The following is a 26,548-nucleotide window of genomic DNA, read 5'->3' on the forward strand; positions in this document are numbered from 1 at the left end:
TAAGAGTATTGTGTAATACTATGTCTCGGGGGGATAGTTCAGCGGCAACGCGCTCGCCTTGGAAGCAAGATGACGCGGAGCAACAAAGGTTTGATCCCTGGGTCCGTGCTTAGAAATCTCTGGGTATTAACCTATCATATCATATGTGATTTATTTTGTTGTCAAGTAACAATGATTTGTGTGTTCTGGATAAAGTGTTGTTGTGTTCAGTGTATTGTATGTTTATATTAGGTTATTAGTTAATATTAAAGATTTAAAATAGGTTCATGCATGAACAGAGAATAATAATGATAGTATGATGTTATAAACAGCAGCGTTTAATGCAAGTTATACACCCGCAATGAACGGTGAGGAGTAAGTCAGAGATCTGAAGATCCTTCTCTGCATATGCCAATGTTTAATTTGAGCACAGACATGATGTGAAACGTGTGTTGATGAACTCCTGTCACTTGTATTAGTTTGGTCTATTAGGTAGCACTTTTGCTCTACCTATATTCTGAAACTATTGCATTGCAAAGGTATAGGTGAGGAAGGGCATGCAGCGTTGTTGTTTATCTACCTGCTGTCCATTCAGGGCCATGGTAAACCTAATAGCCATTCCCACTCACTACGTGCCCCTCCCCATTCAAAACACATCGCTGGGATTTCTGTGAGTTAGCTTTAGTAAGCAATAACATCAAACTTTGTGTTGAGCAGCACCTGCTGTGTTATTTCTGACCAGTCTTCTGAGAGCAAATGCTTTGATTGCAGCTGCAAATGAGTCCACTGCATAATTAAAATGTCTTAACCAAGTGTTCAAAAAACTACATCATTTCAAAGCAATACATGTGTTCTTGCATCTGTTCCTTGCACTGAAATCTGTGTATATGTTATTAGATAAGAATTTGCCAGACACACACACAGTATATGCCCAGGTATTCACACCATTCTCCAGTTGTTGCCATCTTATGGCCACGTAATATCAGTATAACCAAGTCTGATTTGCAAATGGTCATTCCCCTTTCTGTCATGGCAAAGCAGGCTGGAGAATGATGGTCTGGAGGGTTGCTCAGATAATTGCAAGAGGTTAAGATTGAATCGAAACCTTGCAGCCATCACGTAATGTGTTTTGCAAGTGGTAGCATTACAGCATTGCTGGGCACATGTCTATCCCATGCCCACACAAAAACGAAAACTGTTGGCTTTGCCAACGCTTTTTAGTGTGGCCTTTGAACTTGTAAAGCGCCACCTTTACCATAAGCTCGGCCACAAACGTGATGTTAGGGATAAGAAGCCTCCTGGAGAAACTTTTTAGAAGAGCTCCTTATGGGGTAAGCAGACCTCTTTGCGCTTGAGAGAAGTATTTACTCGCAAAGCATCAGAGTACCAGGGGCATTAATGGCCTCTGTGGTTGAGGGGCATGGGCGGAGAGGGGAATCTCTTGGTCTAAGTGAGTTTGTTTGGTTGTTCAACATGTCTGAAGCGATTAGAGCAAGCCAGAATTTGACTGGGAATGGATTAGGGACTACAGCAGATGCTTTGCTTCTGGGACATATTCTGTTTCAAGGCTGGAATGTTCTTATATTAATAAGTTGTCCATGTTTTAAAGAAGCAACAGCCAGTGGTCTGACATCATTTCAGTAGCTTCACGGTGCAGGGGAATCTTTGCCGATCATCTCAGCTTTTCTAGATGCATTGGATTCCCTTTGATTAAGAAAGGGCGGTCTTGTCCGAGGACGGATGTTCTGTATTCCTTCCTTTTCAAAACAGCCCCATTTTAGGCTGTGTCCCTCCGGATGCCCTCCGGCCCCCTTTGTGTTAGAGAATGTGACAGCATATGGCTTTGTTTAGGACAGATTTGGACTAGATGGTTTTCCCTGGGAGTTGGTGCTGATGACACTGTACCGTGTGCGGGTCTGTTCCTTCTAAGCGAGGCTTGGGAGGATAGGGTAGAGGTGGAGAGGAAGTCCTCAAAGAATAGCATGAGTTAAAGTTGGTAGAGTTATGTATTGTCTTGCCGTGAGCTGCTCTTTGAAAGTAGATGCCTGCTCCATGCTTGGAGTTGAGTCGATTGAGCAATGCTCAAGCTGAAGACTGCAGATAACGATGAATTTGTTGATCTTCATACTGTCATAGACAAGTATGTTTATGGTGTTACCCAGAGGTGGGTGTGCTCTATTATCAGCAAAAGTAAACCACACTTTCCAAATTTGAGGAAAAGTGAAAATATGCCTGGCAAATGACAATATCACCCAGGATAATGGTTTCCGGGGAGATAAGTACTAGCCAAGCTGTGTGGCGACAGAAAACAGTCCTTCCTGCAAATGCATGAGGATGTGAGGGGTAGGATAGACCTTGGCCATACTGTCAGGGAGTAGCTCTATGTTGGCAGCATGTGACACTAAGAGGCAATGGAGAAAATACAACCAAACCCAACCAGGGTATTACCAACCCTCAATCAGGTAACCCATGCATAGGGTAGAAGGACAATAGCAGAAGGCACCTGCGAGAAGTACAGGAATGGAGAATGCTGCAAACACGAGCCACAAGAGCAACACCAGAGAAGATTCAGTGTTCCAATGATGCCGTGCTGGTTATTCAGTGATACGCTGCTGCTTGCATCATGGGGTTAACTGGGAAACAGGATATAACCCCGAGAGCGAGACATTTTGATCCACGCTCTCCCTTTACGATGCCCAATGCACCAGTGCAGTGTAATCTAGTATGGGGCTCTGAGGTCAGAGTATGGGACTCAATAGAAAACCAAAATATAACCTATGACACTTCCTTGAACCCGCAAACGTTAGGGCGCAGGGTTGGATTGTCCGAAGAAGGAAGCCTTGCTAGCTTCATGAACGTCTAAATGGAAGGCTGTGCCAGAATAAAGACCGAACCTGATTGGATGCTCGGTTAAGCCCAGGACCATATATAAGTCTCAATCTGAGGTTGGGCGCTCTTCGATTCTTTTACTTATTTATTTTTAAATGTGCAGTAGCACACAGAGCCCATGGTCACCTAGGCACTGTCACAGGGTGAGTAGTCAAGATATAGGTGCACTACGCTTAGTTCTCAAGGCGTTGCAGTAATGTTGGTTGACAAATAGGTTCAATCGAATTAGTTAAACAGGTGCGTTTAGAGATTGTTCCTGAACAGGTGGAAGGAAGGCTCCCCACGCAAAGGATGTAGAAGGTTGTTCCAGAGGGAGGCAGGACGAACCGAGAAGCTGGTGCCGCCAGCACTTTTGTGCTTAAATCCCGGAATGCTGAGGCAGTGGTGTGTCGATCGGAGGGATCTGGTGGGCATGTGCCTGTTAATCCTCAGGGCCAGGTACGCCGGTACATTGTTTGATAGATGATGGTGGCAGATAGAATTTTGAGTATCATCCTTTCTCGGAGAGCGAGCCAGTGAGCGGATCTTCTGGAATCAGAGATGTGGTAATGCTTATTCAGGCCTAGCACGTCAGGGAGTGTGTTGTTTTGTAGGATTATGCTTGCAGGGTTTTCCTGTTACCGCTAGTAAAGAATTGCCCGTTGAATAAACTGCACTTCAAGTTGAATGGCTTGTGTTATGCGTTGATGTTGGATATTTGGAGAATTTGGAATCACACAATATTAATTGGATATAAAATATCTCTTTGAGCACCTGATGGTCAAATGTCTGAACCCGGCACACTTTTTAGAGTTCTGAACAAATTATGTGTTCTGCAGAAATGTCTGACGTTGAGCATAGTGTGTGGTTGGCGGTTAGATGGAATGGCCGGGGCATAAACATAGCAGGAGGGCTCTAGGAGTACATTAGATCGCCTGGACCTAGTCCTTGGGATGGCGGAGCCTAATGTCGTATCATGTCATCACTGCCAACTGGAAATTGCTGAACACGAAAATGTCTAATTTCGACATGCACATTTCCCTGCAATTATATGTGGGGGTTAAGGTTTGTAAAACATATAAGGGGAGTATGAGGAGGGTTGCAGGGGTCTCCTCCCACATATACTTGAAGGAAAAGGTTCGGAGAAAAAAAAATCGACATGTTTGCTTCCGCATTACAAATTCTCAGCGATCACATGGATGGCCTAATGTCGATGCTTGTGTCCCCACTGATACCAAGCATAGCTGGGCCTGGCAGGCTCAGGCCCTATGCCTCCATTCTCTCCTGCTCCCCACACTCTTTTAGTGCCATGTGATCATCAAGGACCATTGGCAAGGCGGTAGGCTACGGGGGCCATAAGGTGTAGGGAAGCAGCAAGTTGATTTTTAAAATGTCAAAAATTCAGCGGAGTGGAGCCTATTATAAAGCGGACTTGCTACAGGTCCAAACCAATAGTCAAATATATACAACTGGAAGGATTTGTGAACAATGGAAAATAAATTGGGTCATGCAAACAGAACCACTTCGAGATAGTCCAGAGCACAGGTAGTTGCAGATATGTCTCGCCTGCAATCATGTCATGTTCACAGTCTGCCTGAACCGGCGATTTATTCTGACATGGGCGCAATAAAAAAAGGACTATTGGGCTTTATCCGGTGCTATTAAAAGCGGAGGCCCCTTTCCCACCTGCCGGCTCCGTTCACTTCCCATCAGGGCCGCCTGCTGATCTGGCGCGCAGCCGCGGCCGCTATATAATGGCGGAGGGGTCTGGGGGGTAGGTTGTTTACAGCCTTTGCCCCTTTCTGTCAAGGGTGCAGGGATACAGATGCCCGCCTAACTCCCATGCCTGGCTGTCTACTCGGGCAATGGAGCCGCGCCGCACAGCCACGGAGCAGCTGGGGCAGAGACGTGGCGTCGGCACCAAGGGAAAGGGGCACGAAAGCCTGGGAAACCCCCAATCCGAGCCCTCCCCCCTTCTCCTGCGAGGTTCGTAAATGTCAAGTCATTCTCACTGCGCCTCCCCATGGGACCGTTTTCGGTGCCACCACATGGGGACAGGGTTCTTCATATAAGTTAAAACGGGGAGGCCTGTGCATGCGAGATGTTCCCGGCCTGCGTCACGGGCAGCGCGAGGGCGGGAAGCAGGTTCATCCCGCATTGGCAGTCTGATTTATCCTCCCCTTGCTCTCGCGGACCCCTCCCGCCTCTTCCCACTCGCAATAAATCAGGAGTTGGCCGCCCGCCACCTGAAAAGATCAAACCCTCACACCAGCCCATAGCTAATTGCAGACCAGGAGCACTGACTCCAGGCAGCCCTCGCTTCTATCTCCCAGGGCTCAACCCCACCGCGAACAAGGTCACAGGCCGGTCGGGGGTGGGGCGCCCCGCCGTTTTATCTTTCTGAGAACTGTGGGCTGGCACTGCTTGACAGCTGGCTCGGCCTCCTCCCGCCTCTCATCCCCGGCGCTCGGCCTTTCATTGTGCCGCGGAGCCAGTCCAAAAGGATGCAGCGCCAAGACAAGATCCGGCACTGGGAGCCTCCAGCGGTGGGCCGTACTGCTGGCTGCCTGCCTTCCAGCGTGCATTGGGAAACAGTGTTTACCCCCGTGCACCCTCGAGCAGCGTGCGTGCACTGTACGGAAATGCATTGGGAAACAATGCGAAGACAAGGCCACTAGGTGTTCCTGCCTTAGGCCATAGCATCTGACTTAATTGTCACTTCTGAACTGGCATAAGTGCTGCTGATAGGCTTCAAACAAATAAGTCTTCGTTTTCAGGCGCCATCATTGCAAACAAAAATCAACAGCAACAAAAAGTAGCTTTCTGCTAGACACCAATGACACTTTAGATTACCAGGCCTTAGTAATAGTAATAAGCATATATATAGCGTTTCGAACCCCCAGATATCTTGAGCGCTGCTTATTATTACCTACGGTGTGCAGTGCTCATTTATCGATATGAGTTTGGCCCTGCCGGGATTCGAACCAGTCATAACGAGCATTGTACTCGCTGTGCTATAGGACAAATACTCGCGTCAACTTGGTCCTTTAGCCTTCTTTCTGTCTACTTTTGTATAATGATTTGCTTTAGAAAATAGCACTGGCGTTCCATGCATGTGTGCTAAAACCCCTTGCCCGCACATCATAATGGGCATTTGCACCCAGTGCTTATCTGTCTGCCAACCAGAAACTCAGAATGTGGGCTGCCTTATTGCCTTAGGCTGAGTAGTGTGGGCTCGCTTTGCTCTTCCTACCAGATCCCTACCTAAGTAATAAATCACAGACACATTATGTGTATGGAAAAGTTGTAGGCCGTAGGCATTTTATTTTCTTACAGAAAATACAACACACAAAAATCAATACACTGCCATATGCTTTTGGGCACCTTGTATCCAGTCCCAAAGGCTCCTCCTGAGTCCTTGTTATCCCTGGGCCTTCGTTCCTGGGCACATGCCACCTACAACATGTCTTGGACCGTGTACCGAAAGAGTACTCGGCGTTCACACTTCTGCCTGCTCCTTCTTTTTTGGACCGTGTACCGAAAGAGTACTCAGCGTTCCCACTTCTGCCTGCTCCTTCTTTTTTGGACCGTGTACCGAAAGAGTACTCGGCGTACCAGCTCCTGCCTGCACCCCTCTTCTTCCGTTATTATTGTAGGGTGGGTTGGGTGGCAAACGTTTTTCCTTCCCCTTATCCAGGCACTAAGAGCCTACCCGAGAGAGGTGAGCTCTTACCTGGTTTGTGCCGCCTCTCCTTTTCCTGGCTTACTTATACACCCCCGGCCTTTTGTTCCTTCTTGGGGGCGGCTGGGTTACCCCTCTGATCCCTTGCTGTTATATTTCGCACCTTCCCAGGTGCTGCTTCCTGCCCTTTCCTGGGCTTTTGTTTCTTGTGGCGCCGTTCGGCCGCCCATCCCTACGCTTTCGCGCCGTTTTCCCACACCCCGCGCCTAATCTCCTAGACCCTCTATAGTCCTGCATTTCATGCGGTCCGGGGCCTGGGGCATATTGCAAGCCCTCATTGTAAGCTTTCCCTCAGCTGGGTCTGCTCCTACTTCCCATCGTCCAAACAAAATCAACAAAATTACTTCTCTTCAATGAAAAAAGAAATGCCCGTCCCAGTTCTGTCAGTCATTTGTGGCACGTGCTTGTTCTGCCACTTCCTATCCGGGAAAGAGACAGGAGCATCATGAGCTTCCTTTGCTGTGTCCATCTTTTTTTTCTTTCTTTTTGGTACCCAGGTGCACTGCTTGCACAACAGCATTTACCAAAAAAGCAAAGGCCTTAGCCACTGCTTGATAATGGCAATAATACTTATGTCAGTGGACTATGACGTCTAGTAACAGTGCCGCTGGCCGGGAGACCGTATCAAACCTGTCAACTTGGACTCTCGGTGCTGTTGCTATGCAACACAGCCCGCGTCCGCAAACGTATTCCTTTAAGAAAAATGAAGAGTGGGTACAATATTGGGCGGGATGATTGCACATGGAAATAGCAACATAAACTTACTGAATCGAGGCGACTCACCACTGACTGCACATTAGGATGGTATGATGTCACCCCTATCCACCAAGCTTAGGTTTTGATTAGTGCAACATTGGCGTTCATTAGCTGAATATCAAATCTTTCACATGCTGGTACATTTTGATTTTGGCTGAATATCCAATCCTAGAAAACCAGTAGGAACATTTATTATTTTTTTTTTTAAAGCAAACTGACAGCGAAGCTTCTTCATTTCATGCTGGCACATGTTACAGAGCACCCGTGGGATAGTTCCAGCCACAAGTGTCTGGGTGTCCTCTTGCCAGCATAAACGGTGCCAGGGCATGGTTGCTCCCTGCATCTGTACACTGTCTGTTGGCAGGTTGTGCCATGGTCCCGCGAGGGACGTTCTCCTTCTGTACTGTAGCAGTTTAGGACTCCTGCTTGAGTGAGACAGTTAGGACCGGATTCATGGATGTTTTTGCACGGTTCAAAGTGACTTTGCACTGCTGAAAAGTGACTTTGCACTTCCGACACAAACCCTGATACTTGGAACTGTGGAAAAGTGTATTTTTGCAGTACAAAGTCAGAGTAAAGTTCATTTTGTACTGCAAAAATGACTGTGCACTGACTTTGCACTGCGAAAATACACGTTGCACAATTGCATGAATTGGGGTTTGTGTTGGCAGTGCAAAGTCACTTTGAACCGTGCAAAAAAATTCCACGAGTCAGGCACTTATACCCTTAAACTGTCACGCTGCCAAGGGCCTCAATACATGAACCACCCCTGCTGCTGCTGCTTGAGGGTCCTGACACTCTTAGGCTGTCACTTTGCCAAGGGTCTCAACACATGAACCACCCCTGCTGCTGCTGCTGCTTGAGGGCCCTGATACTCCTAGGCTGTCACGCTGCCAAGGGCCTCAACTGATGAACCATCCCTGCTGCCGCTTGAGGGCCCTGACACTTTTAGGCTGTCACGCTGCCAAGGGCCTCAACTGATGAACCACCCCTGCTGCCGCTTGAGGGCCCTGATACTCTTAGGGTGTCACGCTGCCAAGGGCCTCAACACATGAACCACCCCTGCTGCTGCTGCCTGAGGGCCCTGATACTCCTAGGCTGTCACGCCGCCAAGGGCCTCAACTGATGAACCACCCCTGCTGCCGCTTGAGGGCCCTGATACTCTTAGGCTGTCACGTTGCCAAGGGCCTCAACACATGAACCACCCCTGCTGCTGCTGCTTGAGGGCCCAGATACTCTTAGGCTCTCACGCTGCCAAGGGCCTCAACTGATGAACCACCCCTGCTGCTGCTGCTTGAGGGCCCAGATACTCTTAGGCTCTCACGCTGCCAAGGGCCTCAACTGATGAACCACCCCTGCTGCCGCTAGAGTGCAACCCTGCAGAGGCAATGCCAAAGTTACTGATCTGCTTTATTTTTCTTCCCGTTCTCTCTACAGGGTACAGCATACTACGTGCAGGTCTCCGCATACAACATGAAAGGTTGGGGACCACCACAAGTCTCCGTGCCAGCCTATGCCGCCCCATCAAGTGAGTATGTTTGTGGGTACAGACAGGCTTTGGAGGGTGAGGGACATGGGATATAAGGTGGGACTGTGCTCCAGGATTGGGATCAAGGGCTCAGTGGCAAACATTATTTGGACTGGGCTTGCAAATAATTAAGACAGATCCAACTTTAGATCTATTTTCCTGTAGGACTGTTTCCTTTCTGAGCTCCCGTTATCCATCGAAGCCTAAATAAGGCATGGCTGTCCGCCGTTGTACAAAAAGCAGAATAATATAACATACTATAGGCCTCACATCTTTAAGACAATCTGATACATTATTTAATTAGCAAAATAGATCACACTTTCATCAATAAAGCCTATCTTTCAACTTTAAATTGATCAAGAAGTCATCATCATAACATTGTTGCTCAAACAAAAATTGGCAATCTTATACGGGGTCAACACGAGTTTGGCAGTAACCCTTACATGCGGCGGTAAGCCTATTACTGCCGCATTTAAGGGTCCGCCAAATCACAGGTTTGGCAGGATTTACCCCCAGCTACGAGCTGGGGGTAATTCTGCTGCAAATGTGCTGATTTTCGACACAGTTACAGCGCTGTAATACTGCCGACGGTAGTCGCACCAAAAATTCCCCATTCGGCCCAATGAGGAATGGGGAATTCCCGAATGGGCCCGATGGGGAATGGGGAATTCCCGTTCCGCCAAACCCGTGATCCGGCGCTAATAGCGCCGGGGGTTTGGCGGTAAAGCTATTAGCCCTGGCGGTATCCCGGTGGTAATATGGCCGGGATACCGTCCAACTTGTGATGAGGCCCATAGTCTCTTATCTGTAATGCTAATTTAGAACTCTAGCAACACAGTTATCTCTGCAGCTGCTGAGAGGATAGGAGCTCCTGCAAAGGCCATGCTGTTGTACTTTGATTGACTTGCAATTGTTTGGGAGTTATTCTAAATTGGATGCCATTGATCAGACTTCACAATATATGCTGTTCCTTATACAAAGCTACACATTTTATCACAATAAGTTGCTAAGCACATAAGTAGGAAACTAGCACATACATCAGTGCTTCAACCGCCACAGATTGCATTTGTTCCTTTAGTAAAATACATACTCACACAAACACATATTGTGCACTCTAATGGTTGCTAAGATAGCATTTATTAATTCATATGTCTTTTAGTGTCCTACTTTATGACTCTTAAACTGACCTTTGATCTCACTATATCTATCTGTCACAGAGACATATGGCTTACATTACAATCACCAGAAAAATATGGCACCAATTGTTCCTCCGTGAACAAGCTGGCATGAACCAATGATCACGTGATTGAGACCAAGGAACTGTGCACAAGTAATGGTGATGGGATCCGTGCAAAATCACGCCCTTGGGTGAATCAGAATAGCACTATTTACCAGCATTAATGCTCACAAGCCCTAGACCGTAAAACTTTGCCCCACAATATTAAGAGCCCCCATCAACTCTAATTACTCTCCCCTCTATCGTGTGTTGCAATTTTTTTCTTTGGCCTTTTCTGCTCCACTATCACACATCCACGTAGCAGCAGTGCTGAAACAATGTTCAGACCTTCACTGCAGGGTGTCCTATCAAATGTCTCCCAAAAGAGCACAGCTAAGCGAACATCTGCATCTGAAATGATATGCTATATGCAGTGCTCCAGATAAGATTTGGAAGCGGCATTATTTTACTCTCTATTTTTTTAAGTTGGAAGTAAAATTATTTTTTAGAGAGTAAAAATGTAAGTCCAATTCCCAATAAGAGGATTTTATAAGCGAGTAAACATATGTTTTAACTGAAAAACAGATGTTTTTGTAATAATTACTTTTTTGCACCTCCTTATTTATGCACATTACGGACTATATCAAAATTCCAGGCCGTTGTTCAGGAAATATTTAGGTTTATTTCAATTAGATGTTAAGAAAAAATGCACAAACTACACCGTCACCTTCTTTGTGGCTCATAATCAACTTCTTGTTACACAAATAAATCACTCAAATTAATTGAGGAAACACGCAAATCATGGTACTTTATTTCAATTTCATTTCAATAAATAATTAGTGCTGGTCAGTGAACGCAATTAGAAATGTAGTCCTGTGCAGTTTCGATTTTCCTGAGTGCTTAAAAGGCTAGCAGTTTTAGTTTTTCAAATTTGGGCAAATGCATATGGCAATTATTATTTCACCGACACATTTACTTTAAAATAAACACAAGGTGATTAAGCAGTTTGTTTTTCAGACTCCCCTATGTTTTTTTCTTGTTTGGGGAAGTTTTACAGAAAAATTAGGATGATCGAAGAATTTTGGATTTCAGACCACCCTCCACTAAGTTGGGGAAGTCGGACAGAAAAAAAAACTTGGAATGATTTGTGAATTTCGGATTTTAGCCCCCCCCTCCACTTAACGGCCTGTGTTTGGGAAGCTGGATGGTTAAGGGATGTTTTTAGTTTAGGGACCAAGACAGCCCACGTCCTAAAGAAGTCGGGGTCAACATGACAAATGACATCACCCAAATGAATTACAGTCTACAGTTTTCAGTGCACACCGGGAATGAGCTTGTTAATTTTTAATTTTAACCAAAATCACCCCATAGTGTTCCGCCAAACGGAATTAATAAAATTAAGATTTTAAGTTAAATAGGCTAAGAATATATAGAGTTTTGCCCCGCCTGCCCAATATAAAGGGAAATGGTTTCCCAGGGTCAGTTCTACGTACATAGAAAGCCTCTGTTTAAAGTTCCAGAAAGCCAGCTGCATGTCAGGGCCCTCTGGAAGGATAGGGCAGGAATATGGCCACTCCTCTCCCCAGGATGGTCTCCAGCTCTCTACCATAGTGTCCAGTCAGTTCCTTAGGCCTCCCAAGTAGCTGACAGCTCCGATAGACAGCACCACCCAAAATGCAATTTCTGAAATCTCATCTGGTGTTTCCTTGTTTCTCTCAGAAGGTGAGTTTCAGCAGTTATCCTTTGATGGTACATGTCAGCAGCTCCTCCCTACATCATAGTACATTCCCCCTTATATAGCAGTGATGAAACCATCAAGTTTACAATCTTCGGGTAGTACCCTACAACAGTTCTCGCAACTAGGATTGGACAGTTACCCTTATCTCTTCTCCCAACTCCAGCCCATCTCTCTACGGACTAGTTTAAGAGCCTAGAGCAGACATATGGTAGCTCCATTTGCAATCCCCATTTGTTCTCCTGTAAAATTTTTGTCAAAAACTGGTAATGTGACCAAACATCATAATTTTACTAGCAACTGCCATTGGATATATATTTTCTGATTCAGCTAATCATGGGGAATTAAATAAGATGACAGACAGGTCTGCACCATTCACACAGCCGTGTGGCAATTTAATTTTCTGTTGTTTTTACAAAAAGCATTATTGTTAGAAAAATAATATGTATAGTCCTTTTAAACAAAGGTAATCTTCATGTTGGATAAATGGCAATTCCCCTGCCTCAAAGCTACTTACCATTTTCCACCACAGGCCTGCCTGTGACAAGAGTTCTTTTTTATTAAGTCTCTTTTAAGTTGGTTGTTTGCTCTTTGAAAATTGAGTTTTAGCCTCCCTTAATGGTAGCCCCAGTTTTCACAATGCCTTCTTACAGCAAGTCTAAAGGACACATGGTTTCCACACCTTTCAGAGGCCACATTTTATTATTGTTGTAAACAGCTGGGGGGATCTAAAACAGGCTTTCTATGGGTGAGTTATTTGTGACATTTTGTCCATCAGCAAGCAACGGGTTTGCCTCGGGCCTACAGAAACCTTTTCATGGAAACAAAGTGGGCCTTTCTTTTCAAATGTCTGCTGGTATTTTGCATGCAAAACGCAACATACATTACTTTTTGTCAATGCGAACCATGCCTTTTCCCTGACATTGTATGTTGGCAGGGGTACATTTTTCACATTTAAACTGCAAACACACATGCAGGGTCATTTTTGTGTCAGTGTTCACAAATCCAGTTTTTCACGTGAAAGGGACCTTTGATTTTCTTCTTGTTTTGTGAATTAAAATGCTGCTTTTCCTTTGGTAGTGACAGGTAGGTCTTTTCCACATGGCCCTTCAGTTGTAACTTGGGAATTAAATTTTTAGACAAGGACACCGTTTCCCTTCAGGGAATTCTGTGGTTGACAAGGAAAATAGGTGTACTCGATTACATTAACAGACTATAGTTTTTATTCGCACTGGGAATTAGTTTTGTTAATTTTGAATCCCCTGTGCCATTTAGCTGTAGGGTAATCAATTGAATTATTATTTATCAAAATACACCAAGTATCTGCTTCCATAACCCCCTCACCCACTAACTAAGGGGAAGGTATTCAATAAAAAAAATCTCCACACTTCGTTCTGTTGGACAAATGACTGACATTGGAGGTGCACAGGAAAGACATCAGCATTTCAGGACCCTCTCTTGGGGAAGCACAGGGATCTGGTCAGGTACTTCAGTCATGGATAGCCACCAGCATTCATCCCTCGATTATGCTCTCCTTGGGAAAATCCCAGCCTCTTTAGTCTTTCCCAATTGCTGTCTCCCAGGCAATGTTAAATCTCGATCATTTTTCAATAGTTGCACCCAGTTGTCCTGCAAGGTTGAATTCTGCAGCCCTCTTTCAGTATTCACCCAGATGATTTTTAGGCAGTTCCCCCCCCTCTCTGGCGGGGGCCTACTAGAATTTACATTTTTTTCACATGTCCTTTTTGCACTCAAAAGTGCTAAGTGCTAAGTGGCAACATTCTTTATTTTATACATAAACCTAAAACATATATATATATATATATATATATATATATATATATATGCAAATGAAAGTGAATCAAGACCGCAAAGTCTTGTTTACTTTTGTAAGCTGCACTCCCATCAACAGACGAAAATCCAAAATGTCCAGCAACAATTGCTCACCAGAACAGTTCACTCAAAGGGATCCAACAGAGGACGGCTATACAGCAATCAGTTTGGCTTTTAAAAAGTTCAAGTTTTATTTAGATAAATCTAACAATAAAAAATGGCTTCCCAGTCACAAGGAGGCTGACTAACGCGTTTCACCACACTCCTGTGGCTTGTTCACAGCAGCTCCACCCTGTTATGGGAGCTCCTTTAACCCAGAACACATTAAACATCAACAAGGTAGCTCACAGAGATGTACTGCCTCTACATTTGCGTTCGGCCATCTTATAAAGTGCAAAGTGCTTTATATAAAAGTAACATGTCTGCATACTCAGTCGTTCCGACATCTATTACATTTCATTAATGAAAGAGGATGTATATTCTGAAAGTGCATTTTGCTGTATTTTAACAATTACTTGTACATTTTGTATTTCCAATGTTGCCAACAATGTCCATTCCGGCAATGAGCATAGAATCAGCGTCTTAGTGACGCTATATGCAGAAAATATATGCGCATAAATAAGATTAAATTTTGTCTGATTCTAAATCCGACCTCAATTTGATAACATCAAGCAATGATATAACATTTTTGCAGTTCTGTGTATGTAGGGACAATTTTGCAATCAAGTGCTAATGCTTAATATCAACATAATAAAGTGCTAATGCATAGTGCAAAACATCATAGCAGCAAATTATGATGATTATTCATCATTAATAAAGTGCAAGTGCTTCTCTAAAACCACTGTCCCTCCATATCACAGCATCACATAGGTCTATTCATGTTTAGAATTGGGCTTGCTTGGCAATAGTCAGAACTCCATGTTACAAAAATAGATAAAATTCTAAGTGGGACAATGCGCAATATAGGAGCACATCTCCATTTTGATGTTCAGTTATAACCCATACAAATCAGTGTTATATAGGGAAAAGGAATAAAGAGTTTAAAAAGACTGAAAATCTCCCACATAGTACCAAGAAGGAAGGAAGGGCCAAAAAAGAGTGAAAAGAATATATATAAAATGAGAGAAGAAAAAATCATCATCAATATGAAAATTCAGGGAGGAGGCTGAAGATTTTTCCTAGTAATTTAAACGAGCAAAATACTGCCTCGGGCAAGTCTGAGGGCTTATTTCGGCCTCCATATTTAAGAGCTGTTATACATAATAAACACACTAAATGTCAATATGGGAGACAAATTAACTCATGTTATATTCCCAAGAAGGTGAACAGCTCCTCATCTATATTATGGCCCAGCGGGTTTTTGCTCTCAAAGTCTATGATGTATCTAGTCTCTTCCTGTCGTAAAAGTTTCTCCTTATCGCCTCCTCTTGGGCTGTTGGTCATTTTATGGACACCAAAGAACCTAAGAGTACTTGGATCCCATCATGAAACTCCAAAAAATGTTTTGCCATGGGATATGCAAGGTCCTTATTGACGATAGCTCTGATGTGTTGCAAAATTCGTATCTTCAATTTGCACTTAGTACTGCCCACATACCATTTCAGGCATGGGCACTCTAGGACATAGACCACGAATTCTGACTCGCAGGTGATTCTGCTTTCAATTTGTATTTGGGTTCTCAAAATAGGATGGGTGTAACTGTTGCAATTAAATGCATATTTGCATGCTTTGCATTTGCAACACTTACAAGTCCTTTATGGCCAAGCTTTTATGAAACGTAATGTCTGGACGTGCATTTAGCATTTTACCTAGATCTTTGTCCACCTTTAGAACCTTCCAATACTTGGTTATAATGGTTCTTATGATAGATGAGTGGCTTCCAAATGTCAATATTAGCCTGGTGGTGTCTGTGATAGTGCTGTCTTGGAGATTCGCTTGAGATGTCGTTAGTAAGGTTTGTCAATTCATATCTCTGACCTTTAGGTAAGATCTTTCAATCACCTGTTTGGGATACTTTTGTTTCAAAAAGTTCTGGGCCGTAATTTTACTGGCTAGGTCATAGTCCTTTATATCACTGCAGTTTCTTCTAATAGGGATGAACTCTCCATATGGTATACTCCATAGAAGACTCTTTGGGTGTGCACTGTTTGCATTGAGTGGAATATTAGCACCAGTGGTTTTACAATGTAACTCACACCCAATTTTTTGGTCGATGATCTTGACCTTCACATCCAGAAAGACGATTGATTGCTTGCTATGCTGTTCGGTGAATTGAAGATTCAATTCATTAACATTGAGGAATTTCACAAACTCTTTCCATGTTTGAGCTGTACCGTTCCATACAATGAATAGGTCGTCTCTATAGCGTAACCACAAAATAATTTCATCAGTAAAGGTCTCATTTCCTTCGGCCCATACCACAGTTTTCTCCCATTGTCCCATAAAGAGATTTACATATGATGGGGCAAATGTGGTGCCCATTGCAGTTCCCTGGATTTGGTGATACAATTCATTATTGAAGAGGAAAACATTGTTCTCTAAGCAAAGTCTTACCATTTCTAGAATCATTGTAGAGTGGTCGAGATAGTTAAGAGAGCGTGTTTCCAAAAATGTTTTGCATGCCTTGATGCCATCCTCATGTTGTATGGAAGTGTATATGATACCACATCCATGGTGGCAATCAGGTATGTTGGTTCCCACGGAAGATCATCAATTTTACAGAGAAAGTCAGTAGTGTCTCTTATAGAAGAGGGAAGAGTGGGCACGAATGAACACAAGGTTTCGTCCACAAATATCGACATATTTTCGAGTAGTGAGCCACACAATGTGACTATTGGTCTGCCAGGAGGTTTGGAAACATTTTTGTGAATTTTGGGGAGGACGTAGATTGTGGGAATGATAGAATGTGGGGTGAATAGGAATTTCACCATATCCTCATCTAAGATTCCTGCGTTTTCCCATCTGGCTAGGAATTCCCAAGTTGTTTTTTCCGTCTGTTCTATTGGATTTTTTTCAAGTCTCTCATAGCATCTGGGATCCTTAAGTTGTCTGTGAGCTTCTTTGATGTAGTCTACCTTATTCATTAAAACAACATTACAGCCTTTATCCGCTGGTTTGATTATACATCCATCTATTTTGCAGATATTTGACAGGACTTTGCGTTGTTGCCGGGACAAGTTACTTTTGATGTATTTGTTGTTTTTTCTCCTTTCTAGTTTGAGGTCATCAATAACCACATTGGCGAAAGCTTCAATGTGTACATTCTGGGCACTAAGAGGATTGAACTTGGATTTCAATTTAAGTTTGCTTTTTGAAGGCCAGTCAGTACAAATTCCCAATTGTTCCATGACTGGTCTATCCAGGTTAGAAGAATTCTCCACTGGTGCCTGTTCGCTTTCATATTGGAGAGTAGCCAATGTGGTGAGAGTGTCCATATCGGAGATAATGACATCCGTTTGTCCTTCCAACGGTGGTTTTGGTTTCTTTTTATACGTGTTGGAAGCAAAGAACTTTTTTAACCGCAATTTGCGAACAAAACTGTCTAGGTCCAATCTTGTTTGTACGTAGTTAAGTCCCAATTCAAATAATTTAATTTCTTCTGTTGTCAAAATGTGCTTAGATAAATTGATGATCTGTTGTTTAGGTAGACTAGGCTCAATATCACTATTTAGTCTCCAGAGCGCAGAGATCTTGGAGGTAGATTGCTGCTTGTATTTTTTGCCCCTCTGCCCTCTCCTCATGGCTTTTTGCCTCCCCTTCCTTTTCCTCTTGGGGTTGCCCCACTGCCTCGTATTTTTTTGTTGTTGGGGTTTGAACGGCTGTCTTGGCATAACAGCCTCATTTCTTCTAAAAAATTGATTGAGGCGGACTGCTGGTTCTTCATCCTCACCTTCAGTGACATCCGACTCAGAATTAGATGCGGCGGACCCGAGGTTAGCCTCATTTGTTGATTCTGTGGATGCAGCCATTACATGTATATATTTAGATTCAGCTAATCATGGCAGACTCATTAAGATGTCAATATAGATGTGTACTTCCCACTTTTGTTTTCTCAGGGGACCCACTTCAATTGGGAAGCATATACAAAGAAGAGAAAATATTAGAAAGCTGGTTACCCCTCCCTTAGCACTTAACACAAACAGGTGTGCATACTAATACCTATTTTAAAGCTTACTGAAACTGTGAGCTTCAAGCAAAAGAGTGATGATTATATGAACCAACTTAATTTATTCTTTTTATAATTAAACAAAAATATATATGTATTCATCATATTCATCGTTTCAAAAAAACATACATTCATCAATATGAGACTGGGGGTTAGTACTGGGTGACTAGTTGTTATACATCATAGCACATGATAGGATATGATATGGCATTTATAATGTGCATATACACAAGTGTTTCGAGGCGTGACGAGGCAAGGGAGGGGGAACAGAGGGAAGACAGACAACAACCCTACTAGGCCAGGTGTCATTCAGATCATGTAAGTGAATGGCAGGGGAAGGAGGAGAAGTGTGGGGGTTAGGGGGGAGAGGACAGTGCAGTATATGGGATAAGACAATAATAACAATAAGTAAAAAGTATGGCCAGCAGGTGGCAAGTGAAGGGTAAGTGCAGACGTCCAGTGTGAAGTGCTGGAAGTGGGACCACAGGGATATAGAAAACAGTCACCAAGTGTGGGGTTTGCCAAGAAGGCAGTGCAGGAGTGCGACTGGTGGGGGAGTAGACCTCGGCCTGAGATCAGAGGGTGGCCAGGTAACCAGTGCAGTTTCAATGTCAGCCAGGAAATCAGCAAGGGATAGGAGGATAAAAATTGGATGCAAAGACAAAGGTTTTGAGGTGCTTGCGGAACCGAAGATGATTCTCCTCAAGTTTCAGGAAGGCTGTTCCAGAGGTAGGCCCCAGCTGAAGAAAGAGATCTACCGCCAACTCGTTGCTTGGAGAAGCGACTGACCCTGAGGGAATTGGAGGCAGATGAGCAAAGAGCTTGAGAAGGAAGGTATTTAGGAAGAGAGAGTTGAAGGTTTTGAGGCCCAAGGCCCCAGAATGCCTTGTGGACAATGCAGAGGGGTTTGAACTTAATCCTCACAGCCACTGGGAGCCGGCGCAGAGATTTCAGTCCTGGAGAGATACGATCCCTGTGCTTGAGGCCAAGGACAAGTCTTGCAGTCCTGTTCTGGATAAGTTGCAGAGGGCGGAGAGTAGAAGCAGGCAGATTTAGAAAGAGGTTGTTGCAGTAGTCCAGCCTGGAGAGAACCAGAGCTCTAGAGACAGTGAGCTTCTGGGGGAAGGAGAGGAAAGGAAAAATACCTCTGAGGAGGTGTAGCTGGTAGTGTGACTTCTTAGAGATGTGAGGAGAGAAGGAGAGTGTAGAGTCGAAGATGACCCCGAGATTTATTGCCTTGCAGGTGGGAGCAGGAAGGGGGCCAAGAGAGGCCGGCCAGAGAGCTACAGGGAAGGAGGGAGCAGGTGTGCCAATGAGGGGAATCTCAGTCTTACTGGCATTAAGGCAGAGGTCATTGGCGGCATACCTCTCCTGGATAGCAGACAGACAGTCAGAGATGAGGGAAGTAGAGGAGGAGGCCGAGGGTAGCCTGAAGATGAGCTGTGTCATCCGCATAGCACTGGAAGTTGGGGCAGAGATCAGCTATGTTGTGGGCCAAGAATGCCAGGTATTGGTTGAACAGCCAAGGAGAGAGGTAAGACCCCTGGGGGACACTGCAGGTAGAAAAAAATATAGCATAGAGGAAGTACCCAAGTTGAACCTGGGAGGGTCGGTCGGAGAGGAAAGAAGTCAGCCACGCCAGAGCCTGACCCGTGATACCCAGGTTATCATGGAGACAGTTGAGCAGGATGGAATGGTTGACAGAATCAAAGGCAGAGGAGAGATCAAGCAGGATGAGGCCGCAAGAGGTGTTAGAGTCAAGGTTGGAGAGCATGCCTTCACAGATGTTCAGGAGAGCAGTTTCCGTGCTTCAGGCAGCTCTGAAGCCAGACTGATGGTCATGAAGCCAACCACCAGATTCAGTGTGGAGATTTATCTGGGAGATGGGCAGTTTTTCCAGGAGCTTACCCAGGAAGGAAGTGATGGAGTTGGGTTGATAGCTGGGCAGCAGGGGTCGGCAGAGGGTTTCTTAAGAAGGGGGTGCACAAGGGAGTGCTTCAGGGCAGATGGGAAGACTCAATATTGAAGATATGATCTACAATATTGCCAGACTTAATCTGGTCTAGATTTGTCTTACGAAAGTATAGCTACTGATGCGGATCGACTAATTTCTTTTATATTCAAGTGCTATTGATTATGAGTGGGATAAAGAAAGACTCTACAAAACAGGTCTTGTTCTTGGTCAACACGTGTTTCGGCCCTTTCCTCGTGGTGCACCTTCTCCCACGTGCTCGCGTGATTCATTTATTGGGCCTACTTCAGGACACAGAAATTATTCAATACAAAACAGAATATGTCGAACCCCCCCCCGTGGACCACGTTATATATTATGATAAACACATATAAAAAATGTATACAAATAGAATGTCACTCTTTGGGACCAATTTATGTTATCTCATATGCCATTATAATAGATAAATAGTGTGCTAAACTGGACTTTTGATATAGGATGTGATGGGATACAAAAAATCCTGATGATAAACTTGTTCAGGTAATTGTTCGGGAGATTAACATCACTTCCCCTATACAGACAACATAAAATAATACAACAAAGTATGTGTTTTTTCATGTATTTCCTTAACTGGGTAATTGGTAATCTTCAAGATTACTACCACTATTTAATTGTGGCACTGACCTGTAATGACATCTTCTGGCATCTACTAGCAGGTGCAAGATATCTTTTCCTATATCAACAACACAAACATAATATGTGTTTTTTCACTTTTCATTCTTCCTTTGGTTAAGCCTTTGGTAGTCTTCAACTTGTCCACCACTTTTTAATTGTAGTGTTAACCTGCCGTGGCACAGTGTGGCATATACTAGCAGGTTAGAGAAGTTCTTGAATATACCACAGAAAAATGTCTTTTTTTGTGTTCTGTAACAAAATGTGCAACCATAAAATTTGGTTGTTAGGTTCCTATTGTCTGAAAAACATAATATAATTCCCCTAAGCACACTGTCAGATCTTCGCTTTAGAAACTTGCATATAAGGTGTACATAGGACTCCAAACATTCATGCAGGACCTCTAACATCAAATTTCAGTGACAACAATATCTCTCTCTTCTACTTTCTTTTTGTCCACTCTCACATTAATGCATGTTGTTCATAACTCATTAATTACGATTTGCGCACACTGTAGTACTACAATGAGTAGCGCTGCATATGTCACAAATGATACTGCAGGGCCCTTCAGCAACAGCTTTCTTACCTTTAATTACGGTATTGATTGCTCCCGCTTTAACCCTCAGAATGATGAAATATTAGCTTGAACGTGGATGGGCATTCCCATAGCTATAGAAAGAGCTTAAACCTCAATGTCAAAACGAGGCTTGGTGTTTCATTCTGGCTGCCTTTTTGGGGTGGTGTAAAAATATGTTATAATGCAGCCTGTAGTTAAATGCCAATACAACCCTGTCAATGGCATTTTGTCCCGGTTTGTAATCCCTGGATTAGTGGTAAACTGTTGGTTTAACCACTTATTTCAGATTTCCTTGGTCAAAGCACAAGAAAAAAAAACAATTCATTGAGAACACCCTATACAGTGTGTCTGTGCAGTAATGCACTTTTGGTCAATAACGAATGTTAATTAAAACACAGCTTAATTATAATTACATTTTGCAATTTTGCCTCCCAGAATACTCAGGTTAATGTTCTTGTGCAACAAATCACATCTCATCTAGAGGCTATGTGTTATTGCTCTGAATCACTGCATACCTAAAAACACTGTTAGGTCAACTTCATTCATCTATCATGCTGCTGTTTAATCCATTGGTGACTGTATCCATTTTTGCTCAGCTTACCTGAGTTTTAAATCTCTGCCGCCTCCTCTTGAGTGGGGGCCTATGAGGTCTGAATAACAAACCACACTACATCTGTTGGATTATGTTTAAAATGAATATAATTAGCCGCCAGGGGTTTTTCCTCCATTGTATTCTTGAGGCATGACCCATGCTCACATATGCATTCCCTGACTTCTCGCTTTATTTTGCCTATGTAAATTACTCCACATGGACACTTTATACCATATATCAACCATTGTGATTCACAATTAGTGAAAGATTTCAGTTGCCATGTCATGCCATATAAGTCAATATCCTTCACATTTTTGTCAGATGGTAGACGGTACAACCACCACATCTCTAATGGCGTACAATCGGTGGTAAGTCCCATAATGTCCTCCTTTTGTGTCTCTCATGTGGATAGCAGACTCTCATAGGTGTGTACTAGCATGTCCAGGAGATTCTGCTTTCTTTTATATCCAAACCTTGGTTTTGCAGGAGTAAACCCCAGTGTATGTATCACATTCCGGTTCTTAAGAATGGACTTCCTGAGTTTATTACTTATTGGGCTGAATGTAGTGACACATGTCAGTTTTTCAAGGTTGGTCTTAACCCTCAGAGATAGACAAACCACAGCAAATTTGTTGGACTATGTTTAATACGAATATAATGAGCTAACATGGGTTTTTCCTCCACTTTATTCTTGAGGCATGAGCAATGCTCACATATGCATTACCTGACTTTTGGCTTTGTTTTGCCGATGTAAATTAGGCCGCATGGACACTTTATACCGTTTATCAACCATTGTGATTTACAATTAGTGAACGATTTCAGTTGCCATTTCATGCCAAATAAGTACAGTTCCTTCAAATTTTGTGTTAGAAGGCAGACGGAACAACTACCACATCTATAATGACCCACAACCAGTGTTTCTCTCATGTGGATAACAGACTCTCATAGTTGTGTACCAGCATGTCCTTGAGAATCTGCTGTCTTTTATATCCAAACCTTGGTTTTGCAGGAGTAAACCTTGGTGTCTGTATCATATTCCAGTTCTTAGGAATGGAACTGATTCGTTTATTACTTATTGGGCTGAATGTAGTGACACATGTCCGTTTTTTTCAAGGTTGGTTTTAACCCTCGGAGATAGACACTCATCACTTGGTGTATGTTGTGCTTGTTTGCGAGCATTCCGAATGATGTTGTTGGGATCACCTCTGTGCTGAAAACAGTAACTCAGATACTCAAACATTGAACTACAGTTTCTATGGACACAGAGGAACTGGCCCACAGGCAAGTTTTATTTTAGACTTGGAGGATGAAAACTCTAATATTTGAGTCAGGTGGTTTTATCAGTAGATTTCCTGAACAGAAAGGTTTCAAGCTTTACATTGGGTGACTCATTTATAGATAAGTCCAGGAAAGACATTTTATTCTGGTAATAAGTAAACACCCATAGTAGCTCATTATATTAATTTGAAACATAATCCAACGGTTTTGCTGTGATTTGTCTATCTTTGAGGGTTAAGACCAACCTTGATAAACTGACATGTGTCACTACATTCAGCCCAATAAGTAATAAACTTAGGAGGTCCAGTCTTAAGAACTGGAATATGATATTTGTTATTCACACCATAGAGGCCCCCCCCAACCCTGCGAGGGGAGGCGACAGAGATTTAAAACTCAGGAAAGCTGAGCAAAAAAGGATTTTCAAGCTAAATATAGTCACCAATGGATTAAACAGCAGCATTGAGTGGGCACTTCACAGTGTTTCTAGGTATGTGGCGATTCAGAGCAATAGCACATGGCCTCTAGATGAGATGTGATTTAACTTGAGTATTCTGGTTGGCAAAATTGCAAAATGTAATTATAATTAAGCAATTTTTTAATTAACATCCTTTATTGACCAAAAGTGCGTTATTGCACAGACACACCTTGTAGGGTGTTTCCAATTAACTATTTTCTTTCCTTGTGCTTTGCACAAGGACATCTGAAATAAGTGGGTAAACCAACAGTTTACGACATATCCAGGGATTAAAAACCTGGACGAATTGCCATTTACAGGGTCGTATTAGCATTTAAGTAAAGGCTGCATTATAACATATTTTGGCACCGACACAAAATGGAAGCCAAAATGAAATACCAAGCCTCGTTTTGACATCGACTCATGTCGACCAAGAACAAGACCTTTTTTGTAGGGTCTTTGTTTATCCCACTCAAAATCAATAGCACTTGAATATAAAAGAAATGAATGGCCCATATCAGTAGCTATACTTTTGCAAGAAAAATGTAGAACAGATGAAGTCTGGCAATATTGTAGATCATGTGCTATGATGTATAACAACTAGTGACCAAGTACTAACCCCCAGCACTAAACCCCAGTCACATATCGAGGAATGCATGTTTTTTATTTTTGTTGAAAGGATGAATATGATGAATATATGTTTTTTTTTTAAATGTGTAAAAAGAATAAATTAAGTTGGTTCATGTAATCATCACTGTTCTGCTTGAAGCTCACAGATCCAGGAAGCTTTTAAATAGGTATTAGTGTGCGCACATTTCTTTGTAAAGTGCTATGGGACGGGTAACCAGCTTCCTAATATTTTCTCAGACTCATTAAAATGACTCCCATCTCAGCAGGAGGTTGCAGGTCCAACTGATATCATTTTGTGAAGTACCCACAAATAATAACAGTTATTAGCACCAAACCTTACACCTAGTTAACTGATTCCTGATGCTACTACCTCCCCATCATTTGGCCTTGTGACATTTTCTGGGGAGTTAGAAATATATTTAAGCTTTTTGCAGGGTTTCCTAAAGTCGAATAATAATAAGAATTACATCAATAAGTAGGCCTGTTAAGCTGTTTTTTAGTGATACCTGAACCATTATGGTGAAACATATGATTCTTGAGAAACTGAACAACTATGATAGTCCTTTTAAACTAATGGGAATCTTCAAACATGTAGGCAGATCCGAATTTCATTTCACAGTACCAGTTTCATTTCTATTCGGAGCATCTGTTCCAGTCTCTGCTGCTTCATTGTTTACTTCAGCCTGCAACTAACCAATCAACCTTTCTTCTCCCAAAGTTAATGGTAATCCAGTTGCTTATCTCAGGGAACAGGCCCCAATAAAACTCCTTCCCGGTCCCTGCATGAGTGTTCTGAATAGAAACTGGGCCCTTCTCAGGAAATAGAAACCTAAAGTCATACCTCTAGCAACAGACACTCATATTTGGGAAGGTGATTCTGTGTTTGCAAATGCCATACATTCCATGTATAAACAGCCTTTAACTTTTTTTGGCTTTATCAATCACATGCAAGGACCAATCAGTAAGTGGATTTATCTTTAATTTGAAAGAGCCCTTATTTATGTGACAGCTGTACATTAAATGCTACCTTTTGGTCTGTCAGCTCACAATGTGCCTTTCCGATTCCCTTATGTAGCCTGGTTTTATTTTTCGTATGTTCCTTGTTTCAGCTGCAGAAGTATATAGATTGAATTCACTAGGCACATTAGCAGTGTTACATTTCCAGTCTGCCAGTGTGCCTTCCCATGACAAGAAAATATTCCTGCACATATTGGGCCTAACATTACCTTTTAGTTCATGCAATCCTGTGGCTATGATTAAACCCCACAGATTCCTCCCAGAGTTACATTTATTGAACAGTAAAATTATAATATATTTTCTTTTTTATTCAATCAGTTTTGCTATTAGCTATATGTGAGTTCCAGGTTATTTAATTATTATTTATTTATTTATTCATTTGTATAGTGCTGGAGCCCGCGGGAATCAGGGTGCAAGGGGAAATAGTGCTATAGACCAGTGAGACTCTCTCTGCCTCTGTTTTATAAACTCCACACAGCTCGAGGACAAACTGTGTGGCATCTGCATAATTACTAAAACAGACACCTAGAGCCTCCAGAAGAGTACACAGAAAACATTAAACAGGGTTTGTGACAAACATGCCCAACGTGGGACACCACACTTCAGCACCTCAGGAGTCGAGCATACATCCCCCAAGCAATCTTAGATAATCTATTATCCAGAAATGAGGCGATCAATGCAGATTTTTCATCACAGCATCCACCTACCGTCCTCATCCTGCTCATGAGCTTAGTATGGTTCACCAGATCAGAGGCTGTTGAGAGATCTAATAGCATCAGCGTACCTGCCTTGCTTTTGTCCATGAGCAGGAGCATTTCTGTCTGTAGGTTCACCAGGGTACCTTCAGTGCCTTGGTGTGCTCTAAAGCCAGTTTGCCTCCAATTCAGGACCTGGGCGCTTTCCAAATGTTCTTGTAATTGGATTGTTGCCATTCTATCAGTTATTTTCCGAAGAAAGGGAGCATTACAAATAAGTCTGTAGTTTGAATAGTTGTTAGGGTCCAGGCCAGGCTTTCTTATCAACGGTGTCCCCACAACTTTTTTAAAGCCTTGGGAATTTTGCTCTCTCTAAAAGAAGCATTCATTAGGCGAGTCAAAAAGGGTATAAAAAATTCTCTACTCTCCAAGATAATCCTCTCCCCATAATAGGTGGATGGTCTCATGGATTTTAGGGCTTTTTCCAGCTCATCATCTTCAATGGGTTTAAACTAGAATTTTAGATATTCTAATACTTGTGTTTTCCTCTCATTATCTATATATGTCTCTATGTCAACCCGTTTTTATTGAGGGCAATATTACTATGAGCTTTTGCAATCTTGTCTGAGAATGCTTTCTGGATATTTTGGCAGCATGTGTTGGAGGGCATAATTTTCTACATCACAGCTTTAGGTTCTTCTAAGTCTTTAAGAATATCATACAATTGCCTAGAGCCATTTTTTGCATTAACGATTTGGCAATCAAAATATTTTTCTTTCGCCAGGAAAATTTCAGCACAGTATGTTTTCTCTAATGCTGTCCATGTATCTTTATTGAACTGTGAGTTATTTTGTACCAGA

The 26,548-nt window shown here is 42.9% G+C and overlaps 1 protein-coding gene across 8 annotated transcripts in view; it reads left to right on the forward strand.

Moving 5' to 3' along the window:
- The window catches only part of LOC138569187 (ankyrin repeat and fibronectin type-III domain-containing protein 1-like), a 2,784,778-nt gene that overhangs the window by 2,549,527 nt on the left and 208,703 nt on the right, over positions 1 to 26,548 (forward strand). For all 8 annotated transcript variants that reach the window (XR_011303172.1, XM_069646931.1, XM_069646929.1 and 5 more), the window contains one exon: positions 8,783 to 8,873. Coding sequence is in view for 7 of the 8 variants with exons in the window: in XM_069646931.1 (XP_069503032.1) it covers positions 8,783 to 8,873 (91 nt within the window). In the remaining variant the exon portion in view is untranslated. The remainder of the gene's footprint in view (positions 1 to 8,782; positions 8,874 to 26,548) is intronic.

This window comes from Ambystoma mexicanum, chromosome 2q, assembly GCF_040938575.1.
Source record: "Ambystoma mexicanum isolate Mex_15411 chromosome 2q, UKY_AmexF1_1, whole genome shotgun sequence".
NCBI lineage: Eukaryota > Metazoa > Chordata > Amphibia > Caudata > Ambystomatidae > Ambystoma > Ambystoma mexicanum.